Source organism: Solea solea, chromosome 13 (genome assembly GCF_958295425.1).
Source record: "Solea solea chromosome 13, fSolSol10.1, whole genome shotgun sequence".
NCBI lineage: Eukaryota > Metazoa > Chordata > Actinopteri > Pleuronectiformes > Soleidae > Solea > Solea solea.
The window spans coordinates 10,344,630-10,365,600 of NC_081146.1; the positions used below are offsets into that span (position 1 = coordinate 10,344,630).

The window sequence follows — 20,971 nt, forward strand, 5'->3', positions numbered from 1 at the left end:
CAACTGTGAGCCGAATCACAACCCATTCAGCTCAGTGACTGTGTCAGACGGAGTCTGTGCTGCAGACCCTAATCCTAACCCTAATCCAGGGATTACTGAAATCAACTTTTAAATTAACTAATTCTAATGATTCAGTTACACCGGAAAGAACTGCTTTGTTTGTGACTAGTTTGTGTGTTTGTGTTGTGTATAAAACAACGTTAGTTTCGTGCAACCGTGCTGTGACGACCACCGAGCCAAGCCGAACCGAGTCGTACTATAACTGTGTCGTGGAAAAGTGCTGTAAATATTGCTTGACAGATGGTAATATGGTAAAATAATGTTACATGCCTTCAGACCAAACAGGCAGAATAATGACATTAAAAACGTCATCAGAGGTTACATACTGCAGCTTTGATTTCAAAGACATTCTGCTACAGACGGATGTCCATCAGATGGCGCAAAAACACGTGAAATGATTCCCTCTGTCCCTTTCAGCAGCACAACTTGTCAAAACAGACAAAAACCACCACAGCCACGAGCTGAGCAGAGATGTACTGTATGTGGGTTATATTACTGCAGGTTTGAAGGAAGATAGTTCACATGTCTAATTTCGGTTTGTTTATTGACTTCGAGCAAGTCTGGCAACCCTGCTCCAAACTTTCACTTTAAGAAGGCGCGTCTACTCTGCAGTGAGTGTAGTGTGTTTATTCCAGTCCTCAAAGTGGCACATGGAAACCATCGCTGGTTCCTGAATGGCACAGGAATCCAGACCCACAGACTGTATATGTCCCGGAGGAGCTGATCCACGCTGCAAATTCCTGGAGCTCGTCAGATAAAAACAATTGTGTTTTTTTTTTTTAATCCTGTGGTTGCGATGGTGGCACCCACGGTGTATGCGGCAGCGTGAGTTCTCCGCACCAAGGCGCACGGCGAGGCACGGATCGGCGCATTCAGACAGTCGGGGTGGGTACGTTGGTGGACGGGAGACATGAAGGAGTAGTCACCGGGCGCAGCCGTCAGAGGTGAAGCACGTTGAGGGGAAATGGAGGCACCGCCGAGGACGATCAGCTGCTGCGAGCGCGCCTTGGCCAAACTGGAATAACCGAAGCGTGGAAGTGGTGAGGAGGATGGCAGCATCCAGCAACTCAAGCCTCTCAGGTTCATCTGTGTCCTCTGGTAAGAAGAGTTCACATGACACCTGAGGCATCGCACTTACTACTAATAATAATAACACTAATGTTTCATAATTTAAAATGTCTTAAATTTGACTTCTTTTATTACAGTATCTTGTGTATATCTCACTATACTAATGGAACCAGGAAATGTTTTTTTTATATCTTCATCTGCATCGCACGTGTATCTCCTATCATTAATCAAACCTCTAAGTAGCTGCTGCTGTGATTTCAAATGAAGCTTCCCCATCTGTCTGTTATGACTGATTCAGTGTTGGAAGAGGGTTGACCTTTTTTTGTGCAGGGTGGATTATGAGGTGGTGAGATGGAGTAAGTACGACGTTGGGTTTGGATGTTGTGATTAGATTGTCAATCATCACCCTCATTTCCTCGTTTGCTTTGAACTTGGCTGGCTTTAAAGATTATCTTTGGCCCGTGTTGTCCCAACATTTCCCAAAAGCACAGCAGCAGCAGCAGCAAGCCGACAGTGATGATTTCTGACACGATAATGATGATAACATGCCATGGTCAAGTGACATAATGCAATTTACGCAGCTACACAGTGTAAGACTTTAATCAAATCCCATTTGCACATAAAGAGTGTCTGATTTTTTAAAAAAATGTCATTTTCACAGAGTGTTCACAGAAAGTGGGTTAGCAGCTGTTCAAACAAACCCAGAAGGAAAGAGCAGCTCCTTGTATCATCTCTGTGTGGGTAAAACATGTCGCTCACGTTTGCTTGGGAATAAAGTACAAACTGTTTAATGCGGAAGCCCACTATGTGTGTGTGTGTGTGTGTGTGTGAGAGAAAGAGAGGCTGTTTATAAAAGTAAGCTGAGCACTTTGGTTTATGTTTACTGTTTCCACCAATATTTTACTCAGTTACATCTACAGAATGTGCACATGTAATACTTTCTCCTGCTTTGGGGGATAAACGTTGCTCACACAGTACGCGGCTGTGGGTTTTCACAGGGCGCAGATGTTTGATAGAACATACACTATACAACATTTATTGTACTTTCCGTCTTTCTTTACATTCCGACCACAGCACACAGCGGCAGAGTCACATTTCCCAAGCTACTGCCCAGGAGGAGGGAACAGACAGTCGTTTCCAAGCTGATATAGCCTGTGGTTACCCCATGCTCCACAAAGCATTATCTCATGTGTGTGTTTCAGAGAGCAGTGGGTTTACTGTTTGACCACCGATGCTTTAAGAGGAAAGTCTTTTCTCTCTGTGGCAGTGGAGGGTTGTCATTACTGCTGGCCTCTCAGTATAATTATCAGAGGTTACAAGCTGTGCTCCCGCCAAGGATGGAGTGGTTGTCACAGGGGTGTTATTATTTTTTCGTGCAGAGGTCAGTCAGACACAACATTTGAATAATCTCTTGTCTATGAGGCATGTGACTCAAAAAATGTATCAAGGCTTGTTTTCTGGCTGCAAACGCAGTGCTTGTTGGATTAATTTCATCCGCTTTGAAGTATTTGTCTAGTAATATGCAGCTGCTGTTTTTAGGGACAGCGTGTGCATACATGTTACCTATATTCTATGTGTGACACACAACTGTTTGTGCTGAGGTATGTGTACCCTACTTTATAGTCTGTGCATTATATACACACATAAAAGGACTCCGTTTTTTAAGGGTAGGAAAGACTGTGTGAAAGGATTGCACAATGATTGCAAGTTACATGGTGCAATCTCCTCTTTTACTTGGAAAGACATATTCTGGCCAATCTGTCTAGATCAGGGAGATTCCTTCACATTCTTGGCATGGGTGGGCATGGAGGCATGTACTGTACCAGCACCATACTATTTGCAAAATGGCTCCAGGAAATAAAGCTTTTAAAACAAATTGAGGGATAGCGCATGAAAGTATGCTTCCTGCTCCAGGCCTTAAATGACAAAATTGGTCAGGGAGGCAAAATTACAGCCATGTATTACAGAGAGGCTGTCTGCTCGACAAGATCCTGTGAAATGCTGCGCCTCAACTCTTAGTCCCTCAATTACCTCTAATTCTTGTCCTTACCAGTGTAAATTATGTAGGAAAGTATTTGTGTCATGTTCAGTGACTTACTAAAATTACCTGCATGTCTTACAGCGTCACAGAGAGAGAGAGCAAGTTAGCCCCTCGAGTAAACCAGGACATTAATTAACAACAGGTTGCTTCAGTGATGCAAAAAAAGAAAATGTCAGAATCAGGAAAAAACCTCCACCTTTCCACATTTAAATGGAAAGTTTGCAAACGGCAAACGACACAGTTCCACTAAGTGTGCACAGTCCTGCTGTGCACTGCAGATAACGCTCTCCACAGAAGCACCCTCATACCTGTCAAATACTATCTGCTCAGCACTAAGCCTGTGTCGTATTCTTTGTTTTGGACCAGTGTAATACACAGATGGTCTCCCTGCTGCAGCTCTGCTGCTTCCCACTGACACCGTGTTTGTTGTTTATCTGTGTAACCGTCACACCAACACTTAGATGTCCACGCCAGAATGTGTTATTACTGGATGCTAAATTATGTACGAGAATGTGTACGTTATTTATTTATGATTTTTCTTTATCAAATGGCACATAACATACGTTATCACGGTATGTTTTAATCTGATAATGCTGAGTCTGATTACCATACGATTGGTATTGACGCTTTATCCTCCACATGAGGGTCGTGGGGGTCGCTGGTGCCAATCCCAGCTAAAGGCGGGTTACATCCTGGACAGGTCTCCAGTCCATCACAGGGACACATAGAGACAAACAACTATCTGCTCTCACTCTCACACCTACGGTCAATTTAGCCAAATCTGCATGTTTTTGGACTGTAGGAGGAAACTGAAGAACCTGGAGAAACAACCTATACATATCCCAGTTTTAAAAAAAGAACAAAAGGAAAAAAAAGAATAGATAAATAGAACCATTTACATTATTATCCAGCTGCCACAAAACCACATATTGCTCTTATCTCTATATTGTACAGATGGTATTGTGTCTGTGTCAAAATACTGCTTGAGAATGGGACATATTCGTTTTTAAAGCAAGTTTATTTTATCCTGTTGTTATCACAGGATTATTGTAACATTGTTTGAAGTAATCGTAACATTACATTACAGACAAATCTGTGTAGAATCAGAGTGTGGAGTCATGCAGGTACTCACGTCGAGTTAAAAGCTCTCCACTGAACTGTGAAATTGTTTTTTATTTTTCCAACTGTGAACTTATTCTGGTTCTGAGAAAAAAACATACCCAAGATAAAATATCCTTTGTGTTTGTGTGACGCATGTTTGTCATTCAGCACATTAGTGCAGACGTAGACGTCACCTTCACTGGTTTGTCGAGGTCAAGATGAGACTGACCCTCAGGGTTAGTATCACCACAAGAATTATCGTTCTAGCATGAAATGAAAACCTAAAAAAAGGAGAGGAGTGACAAAACCCCTTCACAGATGAGCAGGTGCACACACCATGACGAATGGCCTTAAGCCAGATGCCAAACAGAGCCGAGTTTTTCCTACAACCTTATGTTGTGATACGCATCACAATACAGATGCCACAAAACAACACACATTGCGGTAGACGTTTATTCTGAATGATGACAGTATCATACACAGAATGTATTGCAACGTCTGTTTTATTATCCTTAATTAGCACGCATCGTGTCAGCTCACCTCTGCTGCCCCCCACTGGCGAGGTCACAGAGTCTATCACCACAGCAATCGCTGCTGCATCGATTAAGTAACATCTGAATCGATACGTGGTGCACCTCATCATATTCTGCAGTATCGATTTTGTTTAGCGCAGCCCTCATGCCAACCAGTGGTCGGAGGCTTAAAAACAATACAAAAAACATTGTCACTTCACTCACTTTTACTCTGTACACGAGTTGTGTTATGCATGTGCTGAAGTAGATTCTTTTTTTTGCATGCATGTGCACAGACTGTAGATGCAGAGGAGTCATATCTTCATTTTCATTCACTGCATACTCTTTTGTCACCAAAGCAAACACCCGCCGGTAATTATTTTATTGAATGCCTGTGACTGGTGAGTAATGGAGGGCAACACAATAACTAGCTGTTTCTTTGGGAGGGGAAAGAGCCTTCTGGCTGCTCTAGAATTTTAAATTCTGCCTGATTATCAGGCACCGCACAAACTCTGAGCTACTTAGAAATTCTTTTTGATGTTCCTCAGATTGCTGTTTGTGTATATGCATATTTGTTTCATGCTCAGTGTAGCTTAGTGTGTGTGTGTGTGTGTGTGGTGTTGTGAGCTGCTGCAGAACGCCAAACTGAAATACCATTCATCATTAAACAGAATCAGAAGGAAAAGAGAATATTTGGCAGTCAACCAGACGAAATCACTTTCTTTAAACAAGCTGCGGTGTAATAAATCTTTCAGACTGCTGCCAGTGCAATGCACTGTGACAAACCTGCAGCATTAGGACAATACATTTTCAGCTTCTGCATATGCAGCCTTGTGGCCATAAAGTTGTGTTTGATGGTACTATAGACATCCTGTGGAAGGTGTTTCTAAAAATATGTAGTTTAAAAAAAAAACACCACCTCTCGGTTTAGCTGCTGTTCCATCATTTGCATGATTATTATTTGCAGATTGTGTCTTTCCACTGCATTTATTTCCGTTCGTTGAAGCAACAATGAACCTTTTTGTGTGGTTAATAATGTTGCAATGAGCCCCCCGCTCACACTCTCTAGCAGCGAGCGGGATAGAAGCGATGTGATTGCCTTAATCCTCTGATTGCCTGCACTTAAAGTGTCATCAGATGAAAAGATAGAACATGAGCGCGCAGGGATTGTAGTGATGCAATACATTCAGCGAGTTTCACAATTCCTCGGCTCTGCTTGGATTTCAGTGCCCACGTCCAACAAGTGCTCACTAGTTCTGATTGAACGATCCGCTCTCCTGCACAGGTGTGTTTGATGTCTTCCCCTCTGGCCGGCGGGGCGCGGTGATAATGCGCTGAGGATGAGTGCAAAGGAATGTTTAAGATGAACATGTGTCTTCTGGACCGACATGATTCACTCATTTTTCGGTCAGAGGAAGTTTCATGAACAGCAGATGTGAGATATTAAAGATCTGAGTGGCGGATGAATTGTCAATTATCATAAGTAGCAGCAATTTTGCACAATTTTGTGCATTTGGCTCAAAGCATCATCTGCTAATGTAGAAGCTATAGACAACCATTAACATGCTGGCATCCTGAGAGTGCAATAGTATCCAGTAAGTTTCTGAATACTGGTCCTTCTGTGTGAAACAAGTTATTATGGAAAACCTCTCCATACAGCATGCTATGCTTAGTCAAGCATTTATGTAATATTTGGGGCATAGAGACTGGAACAGATTTTTCCAATCCAGTGAAATTACAGATACTGAGTGGCTGTTAGGGTGCACGGTGGCACAGTGGTTAGTGGTTAGCACTGTTGCCTCACTGTGTGGAGTTTGCATTTCTCACGGTGTCTGCGTTTGGTCTTCCCACCATCAAAAAAATGTTAGAATTTTATGGCGTGTTTCCAACGGCTCTACTCGCCTTGCCTCGTCACAGCACGTTTAAGTTGCGTTACTTTTTTTGTAGTGGAGATGCAACCTAAACCGTGCCGTGCTGTACCGTGCCGTGCCGTGGCGAGGCGAGCCAGGACCTCAGTGGAAAAGGGCCATTAGACACACCTAACCTGTGCAATTTTGGTGGTTTAATGACAATAAAAGATGATTTCCGAGTTCCTTCCCCAGCTGATTGGCTCTTAGTTGCTGTAGTGTGAAGAAAAGTAGGCGAATAAAAGAAAAACACAAACACCCTTCTGTCAAAAAGCAATGCAGGACACTTTCTTTGTCTCATTTAGTGACATTTATTGCAAGTCATTATTGTGCCCAGTGGGTGTGAAAGTAAATAATTATACGGGCATTTCTTCATCACCTCTCCTCCTGTTTTTAAGCGAACAGCACACTCTGTTATATGTTCCAGGAATGTGCCGACATAATCATAAATCAGCTGCTATATTTCTGACAGGAAGGTCTTGCTGCGGGTGCAGAGATATAAATTGCGTTACTTGCCTTCATTTTAATTGGTGAATCTGTCGTCTCGTCTCTGAATGTTATGTTTTGCGTCCAGGACTCGAATATGGATCAGGTGTGTGTCGACACAATGTTAAACAAATTGAGTGAACACCTGTATTGATTGTCCTTGAAGCGGAGCTGCTGATTAGGAATGTATTCAGTGGTGAGAAGCGGCAGCTGCACACATGATTATAGCAGAGATAAACAACAGTGACATAAACATGGTGAAGGGCTCGCACTCTGTCCACTGGGGAAGGGATAGAAATTGAGGACGTAATGAAGTACAACACAACTGTGAGTTTGTAACCGCAATCCGCTTTATTCTTGTGTTCTTTACAGACCCTGAGGATTATCAGCCGCCCATATGGAAGTCCTACTGTGAGTAACCAATTACTTTTAAATGCCTTGACCTCGCGTTGGCCTTGAGTATGTCTGTTTAAAGAACTGCATGTTCGCTTGTTATCTGTAAATAAAATGAGAGCAATTTCTATACTTGGAATAGTCAGGGTTTGTTGTGTGCACAGTACAATTAGACACACTGCAAGATCTGAAGGGGGGGGGCGACCCACACGCGCACAAAAGGCACACAGACACACACATCTCACCCACACACACGGTTCACGAATGCACAAATGCAAAGCAGCTGATCCCTGAGTAAAATAGGTTACCCATCACACAGGAAAATAAGATTTTCTACCTGCAGAGAGGCTTAGCTGAAATGGGCTCCTCAGAGCAGCCACTCCATTACAGTGTTTTTGCCATGTGGGTGGAAGTGGGTAGACTTCCTCAGAAAATGTGCGATGCATTTCAGCTGGAAAATTTGTGTCCGCTTTTAGAGTGATCACATTTAATTTGACTACAATTTACAGCCACTATATACTCTATTTTAAATGTCTCTTTTAATTTTCCACCCACTAATTTAGCATTTCTGAAGTTCATCTCTTGGCTCTCCTGGTCCTCTGTTGAGAAGATATATTTAGAGCTCAACCTGTCACAGGAGTGGATGCTGTCCAGATCTTGCTCTGGTTGGCTTGAGTCAGCCTAACAAAAACATGACAAAGTCAGGATTCAGGCCATTTTCACAGTCAGGAGTCTTGCTTCCCCCTGCTTTGAGAGTCTGCTGCTGTGAAGACTTGGCTCACAGCCTCACAGAGCAATTTCCCCTTGCTGTGGTGCAGGTTGTTAGTGAGCATGACACTGCTGTCAGTCCTCAGTTCTCGGGCTCCATCTCCAAATGCCACAGACTGCTGCATATGCATCCAGGAGAAAGTAGAGCATCAGTTTAATCCTGAACCCACTGAAAATACAAAAAAAGCTGAAAATAGGTTATTAGTAATATAGTAATGTTATTAGCTGATCCACTGGTACACTCTTTTGTCACCTTCTTGTCTATTCAATGCAAGGCTCCTTGTCTCAGACTCCTAGAAGGAAGAGGAGGAAAATGAGACGGGTATTGGACAGTGAGGGTGAAGTGAAGACACGTGCAGCGTTTGTTCACTGCAGAAGTGAAGCTTCTTATATTGTGCATGTCAAAATACAACTGTAAATTCCAAAAGAAATTCGGAATTAAGAAATGTTGCCCATGTAAACATTACTAATGTCAGATTACACTACCAGACCACACCCCCTGCTTTGTAACCCCACTCTCCTTCGCTCCTCCTCTCCCCCACTCAGCTCTCAGCCCACATCTTGGCATTTTTTCTAAATCAGGCATTTGGCAGAGTTAGCCTCAGTCTTAAAGATGCTTTACATTACAGTTTTTGACATTCACACACACAACACATATGTTTCACTTTATATATCTTTCATACTCATCCATGCTGAGAAGCAGAGCCAGGAATAGAACCCACAACCTTCTCGTTCAAAGACAACTCGCTCTACCACTGAGCTACCATCACCCCTTGGCACCACTGAGCTACTGTAACATGTATATGTTTCTCTACCAGTGTACCAGCTACAGCAGGAAGCACCAAGACCAAAGAGGATCACATGTCCTCAGGAGGTCAGTATACCACATTTGTTTTATAGCTGCAAACATTCAATTTATAAATATGACAAAAACCCGTACTGAGAAAATGTAGTTATACCAACAAACCAGTTCTGATTATTTTTAAACAGCCTTAAAGACAGGAGGCATCGTTTCAGATTGAACCACCTGCTGGCCTTGTTTATTTTCTTTACACGGCTTTAGAGTGTTCTTACCCTTGACTTACAACACAGTCTTCCAGACTGCAGCCAGATGACAGCTTGACAGAGCTTGGCAGCTGGAAGCCAGATCAGACAGAAACCTATGGGGAGTGACTGGCTGCGTATCCCAGCTCCCACGCCTCATAAACGATTGCTTAGATTCAGCGGTGGTCCAGTAATTAAGCAGAATTCAGAGGCATGGATTAGTCCTTGCCTTGTTTATTTTACATTGTGGTGAATCGTTTAGAACGTTTGTAAGGCAGTCGCCACGGTTTGTCTTTTTTCAAACAAACAGAATAGTGTTTTTTTTTATTTTTTTTATTGAGTCTGGTGTCTATTATAGGCTGTACGTATTCTTATTCCCTCAGCTCTGTGAACGTAAAACTACAGGAACAAGTCACTTACTTGTTCCTGTCCGCACTGTCAGTCTTCTTTTGTATAGTCTACCAGAAATGATGCATGTCTCATCCCATTTTGAGTCTTGCCACGCTTTGATGAGCAAATTGAAAGCAGTGGGCTGGCTGTGCAAGATTAGCTGCCCATTAATTCAAAGTACAGAGTGATGTTTGACATATAATAAGTGTTCCCACATAACCATTGCAAATTCATGGAGATTTTACACTGACTGTACATCTGCTCTTGCCCACTGTCTTCATATACAGTACTGTGCAAAAGTCACAAGCCTATGATTTAATGTCTGTTCAATTCTGTGATATTTGGGTCATTTTGACCGGAGCGATGTGATTGAAAGTCGGTCTTATATATTTTATCAAGCTTCCAAATGAGTTAACCTCGTACATGTGTGTCTAATGCGCAAGCATGTCTTGAAAAAGCCTGGTGTAATGGGCCGTTTTTCACAGCAGCCATTGTTCAGTAGTAGGAAAAACACACTTTAGAGAGCCAGAGTTGTTGTTGTTCAAGTTTAAGCGGAGGAAAGAGAGAAGTAATTCATAATACATAGTCATTTTAGCATTGTTGCAACAATTGCTGTTGCCTAAGACTTTTGCAAAGTGCTGTAGATAAGGGGTATGGGTAATGAAATTGCTCCTAATCCATTATTCTTTGTAAAAGCATCATGTTCAAAGTGAAAAATATCATGAAATGTCCGCTAGATTTGTACAGCAGGCACGCTCCACCTCCCAGTGTGACACAGCAACACAGCAAATTTTTGTTTGCAGCTGGCAATCTATCGCCTGCTGCTTTATCTTATTCATCTCCGCACTCTTCGATTTGGCTTTATGGTTTAGAAACTGTGAATAGACGTGGGGGCATAGATGGAGATGGAGATAATGTGTCCTGTGGTGTGGAGCGTCTGTCTTTGAAAAGACTGGCTGTAATCACAATTTGTGCAGCCAATTTAATTGGTCTTTTATATCGTAGTTCTCCAGCCAATATTTCCTCTTCTGGGTTACAGATGGAGAGCAGGCCCAAATACTACGGCAGAGAGTGAGTGTCATTTTATCACTGTCATCATTTTTATATCTCTTCTTTTTTCCCTCAAATGCTGCAGTGAATGTATTTTTAGTCATCGTTATTACCTTGCATCAGATGTGGTCGGGGTTTAAATGGATGGAAGAGTATTTTAAGTGTCACTGCTCTGTTGAAATATTCAGAATATCTTGGATAAGTTAAACCTGCTGGGTCATTTTCAATGTTTTTGTTCTCTGTGCAGATTTCATGGCATGATCCCTCGGGAATATGCAGATGAGCTGCTGGCTGGAATGGAGGGTACTTACCTCATCAGGGAGAGCCAAAGGCAGCCAGGGACACACACCTTGGCCTTGAGGTACGGACACATCTGTATGCAACACAGAATCCCTCAAAGCTCAGCACTCACTCTTTCCCCCTCTTGTTCACTTTTAGGCTGACACTCAGTCAGTTATCATCCTCAGTGCTTCTGTGTTTATCTCCATGTGTGCATCTCAACCCAGGTTTGGGCACCAGACCCTCAACTACCGACTGTTCTATGACGGGAAGCACTTTGTTGGGGAGAAGCGGTTCGAGTCGGTCCATGACCTCGTGACGGACGCCCTCATCACGCTCTACATTGAGACCAAGGCGGCGGAGTACATCGCCAAAATGACCACAAACCCCATCTACGAGCACCTTGGTTACACATCGCTCCTCAAGGACAAGACGGTGCACAGGCTGAGCCGCGGACGCACAGAACCACGCCGGGTCACATTCCAGAAAGACGAAAGGGTGAGTCTCTGTGAGCGTTGGTGCTGTCAGTTTTGAATATTATTTTGAATTTATCTTTTTTAAGCTTTGAAGAGACAGGTGGCGAATGATGTCTGTCAGCTTATGATAATATAATAATCCTACGACAATATAGTAATGTTACAACAACGACAACAACAACAACAACACATGCAGTTATATAATAAAAAAAAGTAGAACAATAAAAGTTTTGAGTTTCTGTTTTGATTTGGAAGCAGCTGACTCTGTCAGGAGTTTGAAATAATATTATGTAGTACATGCAGCTCATCCTGCAGGGCCCTTGGATATAATACCACAATCTACCACTGTGCGACTGAATAGGAAAAGGAGTGCTTCAGAGAGGACGCTTTGTCCTGTGAGTGAGACGTACATTATAGCTGTTGCCTCTGGGTGTGTTCACTGCTGCCACGCTTCATTGCCTCCTCTGAAAGGTAATGATGAGCAAGGGTACTGGGACTTTGCTCTGCCTGCCATGCATATCAGACACACTGGTCTTGGGTGAGACACACGGCACATTGTTTTCATTCGCACTCATGAGCTGTTGTCAGTTTAAAGTCCGCGTGTGACTTATCTATTGAGTAACAAGGAATGTCACTAGGAAGAAGGAAGCAAAGCTGAAGTAGCCCTCCACTAGGTGGCAATCTCAACTTGTTCTTCCTCCTGATGGTGGCATTTTGCCTGCCTTTTTAATTAATTGATGCAATTATTTTATTTCTTTTCCACCTCAGAGATTTCATTAGTAAAGTGTTACTCAGCTCGAGGACAGAATTGATTGCTTCAGGAATTCTTTGTCTTCTAAATGACAGTCAGTCGGTCACTGACAGACATCAGTTTCAGTACTAATATCATCAGCCGAGAGTTTGGTCTCTGTAACTTGAGACAGGAGCCATTAATGCAGCACTTTTGACCTAATGGCCATCACTCAGTCCACTGACTCATTGTGGTTTAAAAAAAAAAAAAGGCTTGGTACCATGGATGCCATTGTAAACCTTGAGGAAGCTTCTACATCAGTGAACGTCCCTCAGAGAACTCACAGACTAACCTGTGTTTGCTGAACCCAAAGGGCTTTACCCAACTGTGTGTAAGTAGTGTTTGAAAATACGCAGACTGCAGACAGAAAGATCTGTCGCAGATTTTCCTCTAAGTGACAGATTGTGCCGATATGTAGGTGCTGTTGTAATAAAAAAAAAAACAACCTCACTTCACATTCTGCCAGCAGAGTTTAATGCACGAGGAATCTGAGTCAGTGACAGCTGTGATCATGATGATGATGATGGTGATGGTGATGGAAGGCCGTCTGACAACCGCCTGCCAGTCACTTTGAAAAGAGTGAGAGGAAAACTGGTTTCTGTCCGCTTGATTATCACTGCAGTGTCCAAAGAGAAGCACAGGCCTGACCTTGACGGCTTGAACTTCATGTTTACCAATTACACAGCCACGCCCGGAGGCATTGCAGCCACAGTAGCTTCACTGTATAGTGGGCATTCAATGTGTATTTACTCGGGGTTAGGTTGATACCTCCGCATTGCCTTGACTGCAAATTCTTGTGTAATTAAAATACTCCTAGAAGGTGTGGGGGAGTGCTTGACGCGACCTGTAGATCAACCTCCCGATTTGGCCAAAACCTCTGCCACATTCCTCCTGACAGTCACCACTCTGTTTTAATCTTAATGTTAATGTCAGCGGGGGCTCTGGACGGGCTGGTGTGCCTGCATGGCCATCGCCCTGTTGTTTGTCAGTATAATTACCTCTTCCCCCCCCCCCCCAGTTTCATGCTATAAAAACACAGAAACAGCCATTCAGTTTCCTTTCATTCTAGAATATGAAACGTGCTCCATACACACGATTATAAATGCACTTTTTCTGTGGCGCCATTGCACACAAAAGTGGCAGTTTCGATTGAATAATCGATATCTTTGACTGCCAGACCCTTCACAGTCTGTCCATTTTTCCATTTGTTGGGGATGTTGTTAGGGCCGTTTGTCTTGGACGTGTATAGTTGTATCCTGCTGTCTTACTGTGTCAGTGCCCACTGTGTTGTTTTCCCATGATTCCAAGTCCTTGGGCACAACAGAGTCCGCTCAGCTGTGCGCTCACAAAGCCCTGTGGTAATAAAAGAGGCAAAGCCACTGAAAAGGGGGCAGAGCATGTTGTGTGACCACCTTTTGTGTCCTTTCTTCCAATCTCTTCTTTAAGAGACAAGAAGCCATCTGCCTGCAGACAAAGCGTGTTGCCCTTGCCACCCCTCCTTCCTCCCTCCCTCCCTTTCTCCTATATCACAAGTCTAAAATATCTATGGTGGTCTATTCCTCATCTGTCCCCTCAGACGTCACTGTAGACTTGGATTGTACAGTATGGCATGTGTAAGTCTTTTCAAAGAATGTGAACCACAATGACAGATATCTTCACCTGCCCTGTCACTCGTGCAGCCATTACCTACTTTACTGCCCCATACATCACCGACAAAAACCAAAGGCTGCTATGCAAACAGCCTGTGGCTACTGGGTATTTTCTTTTTTTTTACTATGCTTCTATATCAGTAAGCTGTCGATTGTATTATTTTTTTTCTCATCTTTGTAGTTGCCCTTGGGTCTTTTGCTCCATGCTGTACCAGTATGTGTGCCGCAGCTCTTTATTATCACAGCTCCAGTGCTCTCCAGCTTTCTGACCGGTACTGCCTGATTAATAAATCTGTTCAACTTTTTATTTTGTGATTCCAGTGTTCACGCTTAGCAGACGTTATGTGTCTGTGTCAGTGTTGTGTCCCTTGTTTCACAGATTTGTGATTAATCAGAAGAGCAGCATGTGCACTGGTGCAGTTTACTGGTGGTTTACAAAAGAGAATTAATAAGGACAAATTGAGCATGAACATAGCAACAGCCCCCTACTGACAAATTCCTATCTTGTTGCAGACGTTCAAATGTGCTTCCAATGGGATTTGACTTGGATTTGGGCACTGTCTGATTATTCCCTGTGTAGGGATTAGGGCAGTAATCCCTCCCAATCCCAGTTGCCAGTCCTCTGAGACAAATGATTGTGATTGGTGTGAGTAGCCTGTAGTCTGAGTGTCTGGATGGCAGTGTGGGGAATTCCACCAGCCGACTGGCATAGCTGGAGGTCACGCTCTGTTTGGATTAGGAAGACACAGTCTCAGCTCTGTCAGGCCAGAGATTCTTGCATCTGTCCTTACACAGGCGAGTAAACTGGTTAGGAGACCCGTGCTTGACTGCTGGTAGGGGAGTATTAACTGCAGTAAAGAGAAGTGGAGTTTATCCGGAAGGCAGCGCGCTAATGGGAGTGTGCTCTTTGCTGTATAGAGTGCGTCTGCACTATTGATCTTGCTTTACAGAGCTGTTGAGCTGTGTGAAGTGGTCCTGACAGCACCCGACCGCCCTCACTGTCAACCTCCTGGCCCCTCCTCAACAGGGACCCTGCTCTTTCTCTCTCTTTCCTTTCTGGGCGTGTGAAAGAGGGCCATTGTTAGAGGCACACTCCTGCCCTCTGGCCGCCCACCACCGTTCCGGTTCCCCCTGCTCTTCTTGCTCTCTGCTGCCATTAGAGTCACACCAGATGCAGAGTCAACACCGTGCTGGCTGTCATCATTCGCCCTCGTGGGTCAGAGGGGAGTGGAGAGTAGCTGCCACCTCTGTGCTGGGCCGTCGCCGGCAGCTTCCCCCGCGTAGCACCCACGTCTGCCCTCCACATCCCTAGAGGAGATTGAGAGTCTGTGGGACCCTGACCAGTCGAGCATGGAGGCTGAAGGAAACAGAGGAGGTTTTGGAGGGGATCTGATTACACACAAGGCTAAAAGACAGGAGCGGAAGCATCAGGAGCTGCTGGCTTTGGCTTTGGGAGTCAAGCTGGGAAGCAAGGGAACTCTTCTGTGGAAGCCTATTAAACTGTTGGCCTCCTGTCCACAGATCTCCTCACCTCTGGTGCGGCGGAGTGCTTTGAAAGACACGCCAGAGAAACAGTGCTCCTATGAGAAGCTCCACAACTTCAAGGTGAGCGGCTGTCATTTTTTTCTTTCTCCCTAATATACTATATATCAGCAAGTTCCCATTATCTGTCTTTTTTTTTTTTTGCATTGGTTAAGCCGCCCTGTAAAGAATGTATGAGGGAAGTATCTGTGCCTGCCTCAGATGTCCCACCATAGACCACAGTATGTGCTGTTGTTTTGATGAGAACACATGCAGCTGACACCCATATGCACTGAGGGGAAACAACCCATTAACTGCAGACCGCATCGATTAGTTTTGATTTCAAAGCTTTTAGCTGCATTTTTCTCAGGCTTCTGATGTTGTCAAATTGCTTTAGTATATAGAATGTAGGGCGTATATGTAGGATTTACAAAGAGAAAATGGTTCTTTAAACAAAGGAGAATTTGGGGATTCTTTGCCTTTGGGTGCCTCAACATTCTTGCAATTGTATCTTGGGTCTCAGTTAACAGGCAGGCTATAATGGCCCCCAGCTTTTTTACCCCTTTGATAATGAACAAAAAAAAAACCTTCCACTCACCACCTGCCATATGCCCCCTTCACTCATCAGTCCACTACTTCCTATTCAAAGTACCAACAAAGGTGTGTGTGCTTGTACTTTGTTAGGACCAGTTGGACTATTAGACTTTATGAGTGAGGGCATTCCCTCACAACATTTAAGAGCTGTTTAAGAGTTAAGGCTTAGTTTTAGGGTCAGGATTAGAATTAGGTTTCGGTTGAGGTTAGGCAAGACCAGTAGTTGTGATGGTCAAGGTTAGCACAAGGGTCTGCGAGTGTCTGCCCCATTTGCCATCTTATCTGTGTTTGTAGGATGCACAGTGGGTGTACATCTGTTATTTTGACTCACAGACTTGTCTGTACGTATTCGATTAACCAGGAGCAGATGCCAGAAACTTTGTGGTAAATCCTTTAATCTGCCTTGTGTATACAAATGCTCTCATTTGGCCCGGGGTCCCATCCACTGTAGCATGGGATTAAGGCATAATCTATCCAGTACATCGGGAAGGGAGATTCTCCGGTTTAGGTTGGACATGGCCCTGACTTGTATTACATGAGTGTATCTGTGTGACCACATGTTGTCTCTAACTCCAGGTGCACACCTTTCGAGGGCCACACTGGTGCGAGTACTGTGCCAACTTCATGTGGGGCCTCATCGCACAGGGTGTCCGCTGCTCAGGTAACTGCACACTCGAACGTCACAGTTGCACGTCCAATTGCATAAGATGTGATTGATCCGTGACTAACACTGTCCTGACACACTGAATTGTCCCTCTGGAAATGTTTTCTTCCATTCAAGTCGGTGGATGTGATAAACAAGTTTAGTGCCTCATTCAAGACAATTGTATATAAGTACACAGCGGTCATCGCTGTCGCACTGTTATGAAACCCTGTTTCATAACATTTTACTTAAGTACAAATAAAAGTACTGGTCTAAAAATGTACTAAATTTAAAATAAAAAAGTAGCTTGTAGCTAAAAAGTTTCTTAGTTGCTTTTTTAACAAGGTTGGGGTTCTTTCTTGTGTCGTGCAAAAAGGACAAGGGGACACAAATCTCACCTGAATTGTTTTTAATGAAAGGCAAACCTTTACAAATTTAAAGTGCTGACAAAATAAGATGTGTAAACACATAATGTATTAGTCAAAATGGGTCAAAGGTCACAAATGCTTTAACTTTCTCACTCACTCGGGGGGCCTTAATTAGTCCTGTCCTCATTATTCCCTGCCAATTATTTTAATTCAGTAATGGATGTGATTTAAAATGTAGGAAAGTACAGTACTTCCAAAAAACACATACTTAATTAAAAGTTATTATTAATTAAAAAAATTATTTTAAAAAGTACAAGTACACAAAAAGCCTTCTCGATTACAGTAAGGCAAGTAAATGTAATTCACTACTTTCCACAACATGAAAGACAATTCTGAGTTTATACTTTTCTCATTCCCTTGTGGGTCATACGTGTGATTATTTATAAGTTATCGATTACATATTATAGTTCACCGACGAGGTTTCCATGGTCACAAGATTCATTCAGTGCACAGACACAGTCCTGAAACTGATGTGCCCATTGCTGGTCTCAGTTTCTTTCTCTCTCTCACAGAGTGTTTGTTGTTGAGGCATTAGCCATGCTGATAAGCCCGAGGCAAACACTGGTATCATCAGACACCTCATGTGCTATGGAAAACAGGAAAGACTTCTTTGTCCTCTTGCATTCTCTATCTCCTGCTACACTCTCGTCTGCGAGCGCGACCGAGTGAGAGCGAGGACCTCAGTCAGCAGACCGAGAGTAAAAATAACTCTGTGATGAACCGTTTCAATCAGACTCCTCAGCCCGACGCGCTTTGCTCAGTGAAATCCTTCAATGCACACGCGCTGATCTCGCCAGCTGCCCAGAACGCTGCATGTAACTACAGCAACAACCTCCACTCAGGCTGCCATGATTGCTGTTATCTACCTTTTGGCGCAGTGCACCGACACAGCTTAGCAGTGGCTGTGCTGTCTGACAGAGCAGTTTATCACTGACTCTGGAAAAGCCAGTCAAGCTGCTGTCTTAAAGCCCTTGTGATGGTTGTGTTATCATCAGACTGAGGCTAATCTCTCCCTCTCTCTCTCTCTCTGTCTGCTTATCTCACTCTTGCTGAGCTAGACTGCGGACTGAACGTACATAAACAGTGCTCCAAACTGGTGCCAAGCGACTGCCAGCCGGACCTGCGCAGGATAAAGAAAGTGTTCAGCTGTGACCTCACCACACTTGTCAAAGCTCACAACACAACACGACCCATGGTGGTGGACATGTGCATTCAGGAGATAGAGCTGAGAGGTATAATGCATCTAATCACTCATCATATGGAACTCCATAACCTTAACATGCAACTGCTTCTTTGCCGTCATTAACAGACTTACGTTTTATCAATGAGACAAAACATTATCAATTTTATGTCTCAGGTATGAAGTCCGAAGGCCTCTACCGAGTGTCTGGCTTCTCAGAGCACATCGAGGACGTGAGACTTGCCTTCGACAGAGGTTTGTACACGTCACATTTCTTTGCCTCGGGATCCGGGTCTCTGAGGGTTTATTTCCCAGGTCCATAGTCTTAAATGAGGACCTTGTTTCAGCCACAGTGCGGCATGAAAAATAGCTATTTGAGATTGTATGTGTATTCAATCACATCCAGCTCTTAGGAAAAACCGAAATGTATGTATAACTTAATGATTTATTTCTCATGAACAGATGGCGAGAAGGCGGACATCAGTGCCACCGCGTACGCAGACATCAACATCATTGCTGGTGCTTTGAAGTTGTACTTAAGGGACCTTCCCATCCCAGTCATCACATTCGACTCGTACTCCAAATTTATTCAAGCTGCAAGTAAGAGTTCCTCTCTCGGCAACTCCATCCCCTCGGAGCACTGCTCATCCATGCTCTGATACTAATCGTGTTATCTTGTGATGTAGAAATTCCAAGTGTAGATTCCAGACTGGAGGCTATCCATGAGATTTTGTTGCAGCTACCACCAGCACACTATGAGACCCTGCGATACTTGATGGCTCACCTTAAGAGGTACGTTTGTCCTCATGTCTTTAAAATCCAATGGAAATTATTTGATCCAGTTATTATCCACTGTGCCACAGATGTACAGTTTTGTCTAAGAGCTTTTTTTTTTTTTAAAAAACCACATAAACTTCACACTGTTGTACTGGATGATGTGCTCTGTCATGACTGTGAAACCCGAGTGTATTGGAGTCAGTACCATCCTGGATATGTTTATGTTTGAAATCTGGTTTTAAACATTTGTCATGTGTGTTAAATACAGCAGAAAGAGTGTGTCCAAGTGTATAAGACAGACTTAAGGATATTCTTCTATTAATATATCTAAAAAATGGCAAGAGTGATGTATTTACATTAGCCAACACTTTTCCACAGAAATCCATGTCTATTCAAGGTTAATGGACCGTTTCATTTTGGTTGCCTTTGATTGACGTCATCCACTGAACTGTCTCTGCTATCACTTCTGGGGTAAAACCCTATGAAAGGAAATATTCAGTATAACTAGTTAGTCAGTGTGTAGCCTTCTGTCAAATTTGATTGTGTATTTTGTCACTAATGGATCACGACTACTCATTGTCGCCTGCTGTGCGCTCTGACAATGAAGCTCTCCTCATAACACAGAGGGGAACCAAGCGAGACAGCGAGACAAAAATTCCCATGATCCCACACTGCTTGTCAATGTTTATTTCATTGAGAAATGACATACAGTGTATTCAATTCCTTAAATCACCACAAGACCTGAAAAAGGAAAAGGTCATGCATTCTCTTATCTTTTTATATTTTACAGGGTGACGATGTTGGAAAAGGACAATTTAATGAGCGCGGAGAACCTGGGGATCGTCTTTGGTCCAACGCTCATGCAGCCACCGGAGCAGAACGCTCTGACAACCCTGAACGACATGAGGCAACAGAAACTAGTCGTGCAGCTTATGATAGAGCATGAAGATGTCTTATTCTGAGGACCGGGGACGTGCAGTGGCAAGCAACAGAAACGAAGGACAATTATTTATTCTGTCAAAAGAGGAAATTCAAGCCGCCTAAATTCTAATGAAGTTTCAAATTAGTTTATAATCGGACTGAACTTGAGATGCTTCTTTTTCCGCATGACTGTTTTAGTTGAAGTGGGTCTAGTGTCGATTGTCTTGTTACTGTAAGTTTTGGGTTTCCAATCATTTTTCTATGAGCGGGTGATCAAGTGTCTTCAGTGCTGTTCTCGGTTGCTACCTGGTGTAGACTCATTCATGACAGCACTGTGTGAAATCTTTCCAGGGCAGATGTCAGTCAGTGATGACCTGGTGCTTTGTAAACCAAGTATCACTCTCACATTAGCATCCACGCTTACGTTCCCACACAATGACGCGTGTGCATATTTCGATTTTTGTGGGAGCGCTGGTCTAAAACTTAATTCGAAACAGCGTGGATCCTTTCATTGTACATAACAAAAACTCTGATCATGTAATGATCAATATTTTAACTCATAAAAAAAAAAAGATAGATGAGACAACTCATGAAGCACTTTTTTGCAACAAGTGTAAAGATTTATTTTGTAAAGATGTTTATTTTTGTCTTTTACTCTGCATCATGTTCTGTCACAATAATATATAACGTTGAGAATGATGTTTGTTGAATTGATGTCTAAATACAAAACTGTTCACAAGAGAAAAGAAGAATGGTGCTTTGTGTGTCTGTTATTTTCATTTTCATTTGGGATAGTTATAAAGTAACAAGAGCATCTTCATTTTGTAGGTGACTGCAATTAAAAATGCTATTTATCAAATTATTTTGTAAATCACTTGGAAAAAAGCAGTTTA

General features: G+C 43.2%; 1 protein-coding gene across 1 annotated transcript; it reads left to right on the top strand.

Annotated features, from left to right (window-relative positions):
- The first annotated feature begins 326 nt into the window (after positions 1 to 326).
- chn2 (chimerin 2) lies at positions 327 to 20,830 on the top strand. The gene is made up of 13 exons (XM_058648497.1): positions 327 to 1,158; positions 7,548 to 7,586; positions 9,155 to 9,210; positions 10,810 to 10,841; positions 11,068 to 11,181; positions 11,327 to 11,597; positions 15,536 to 15,619; positions 16,706 to 16,790; positions 18,259 to 18,432; positions 18,558 to 18,635; positions 18,843 to 18,980; positions 19,067 to 19,172; positions 19,948 to 20,830. The coding sequence occupies exons 1-13, from the start codon at positions 1,110 to 1,112 to the stop codon at positions 20,117 to 20,119; spliced, it is 1,398 nt and encodes a 465-aa protein (XP_058504480.1). The 5' UTR covers positions 327 to 1,109; the 3' UTR covers positions 20,120 to 20,830.
- Positions 20,831 to 20,971: the final 141 nt, after the last annotated feature.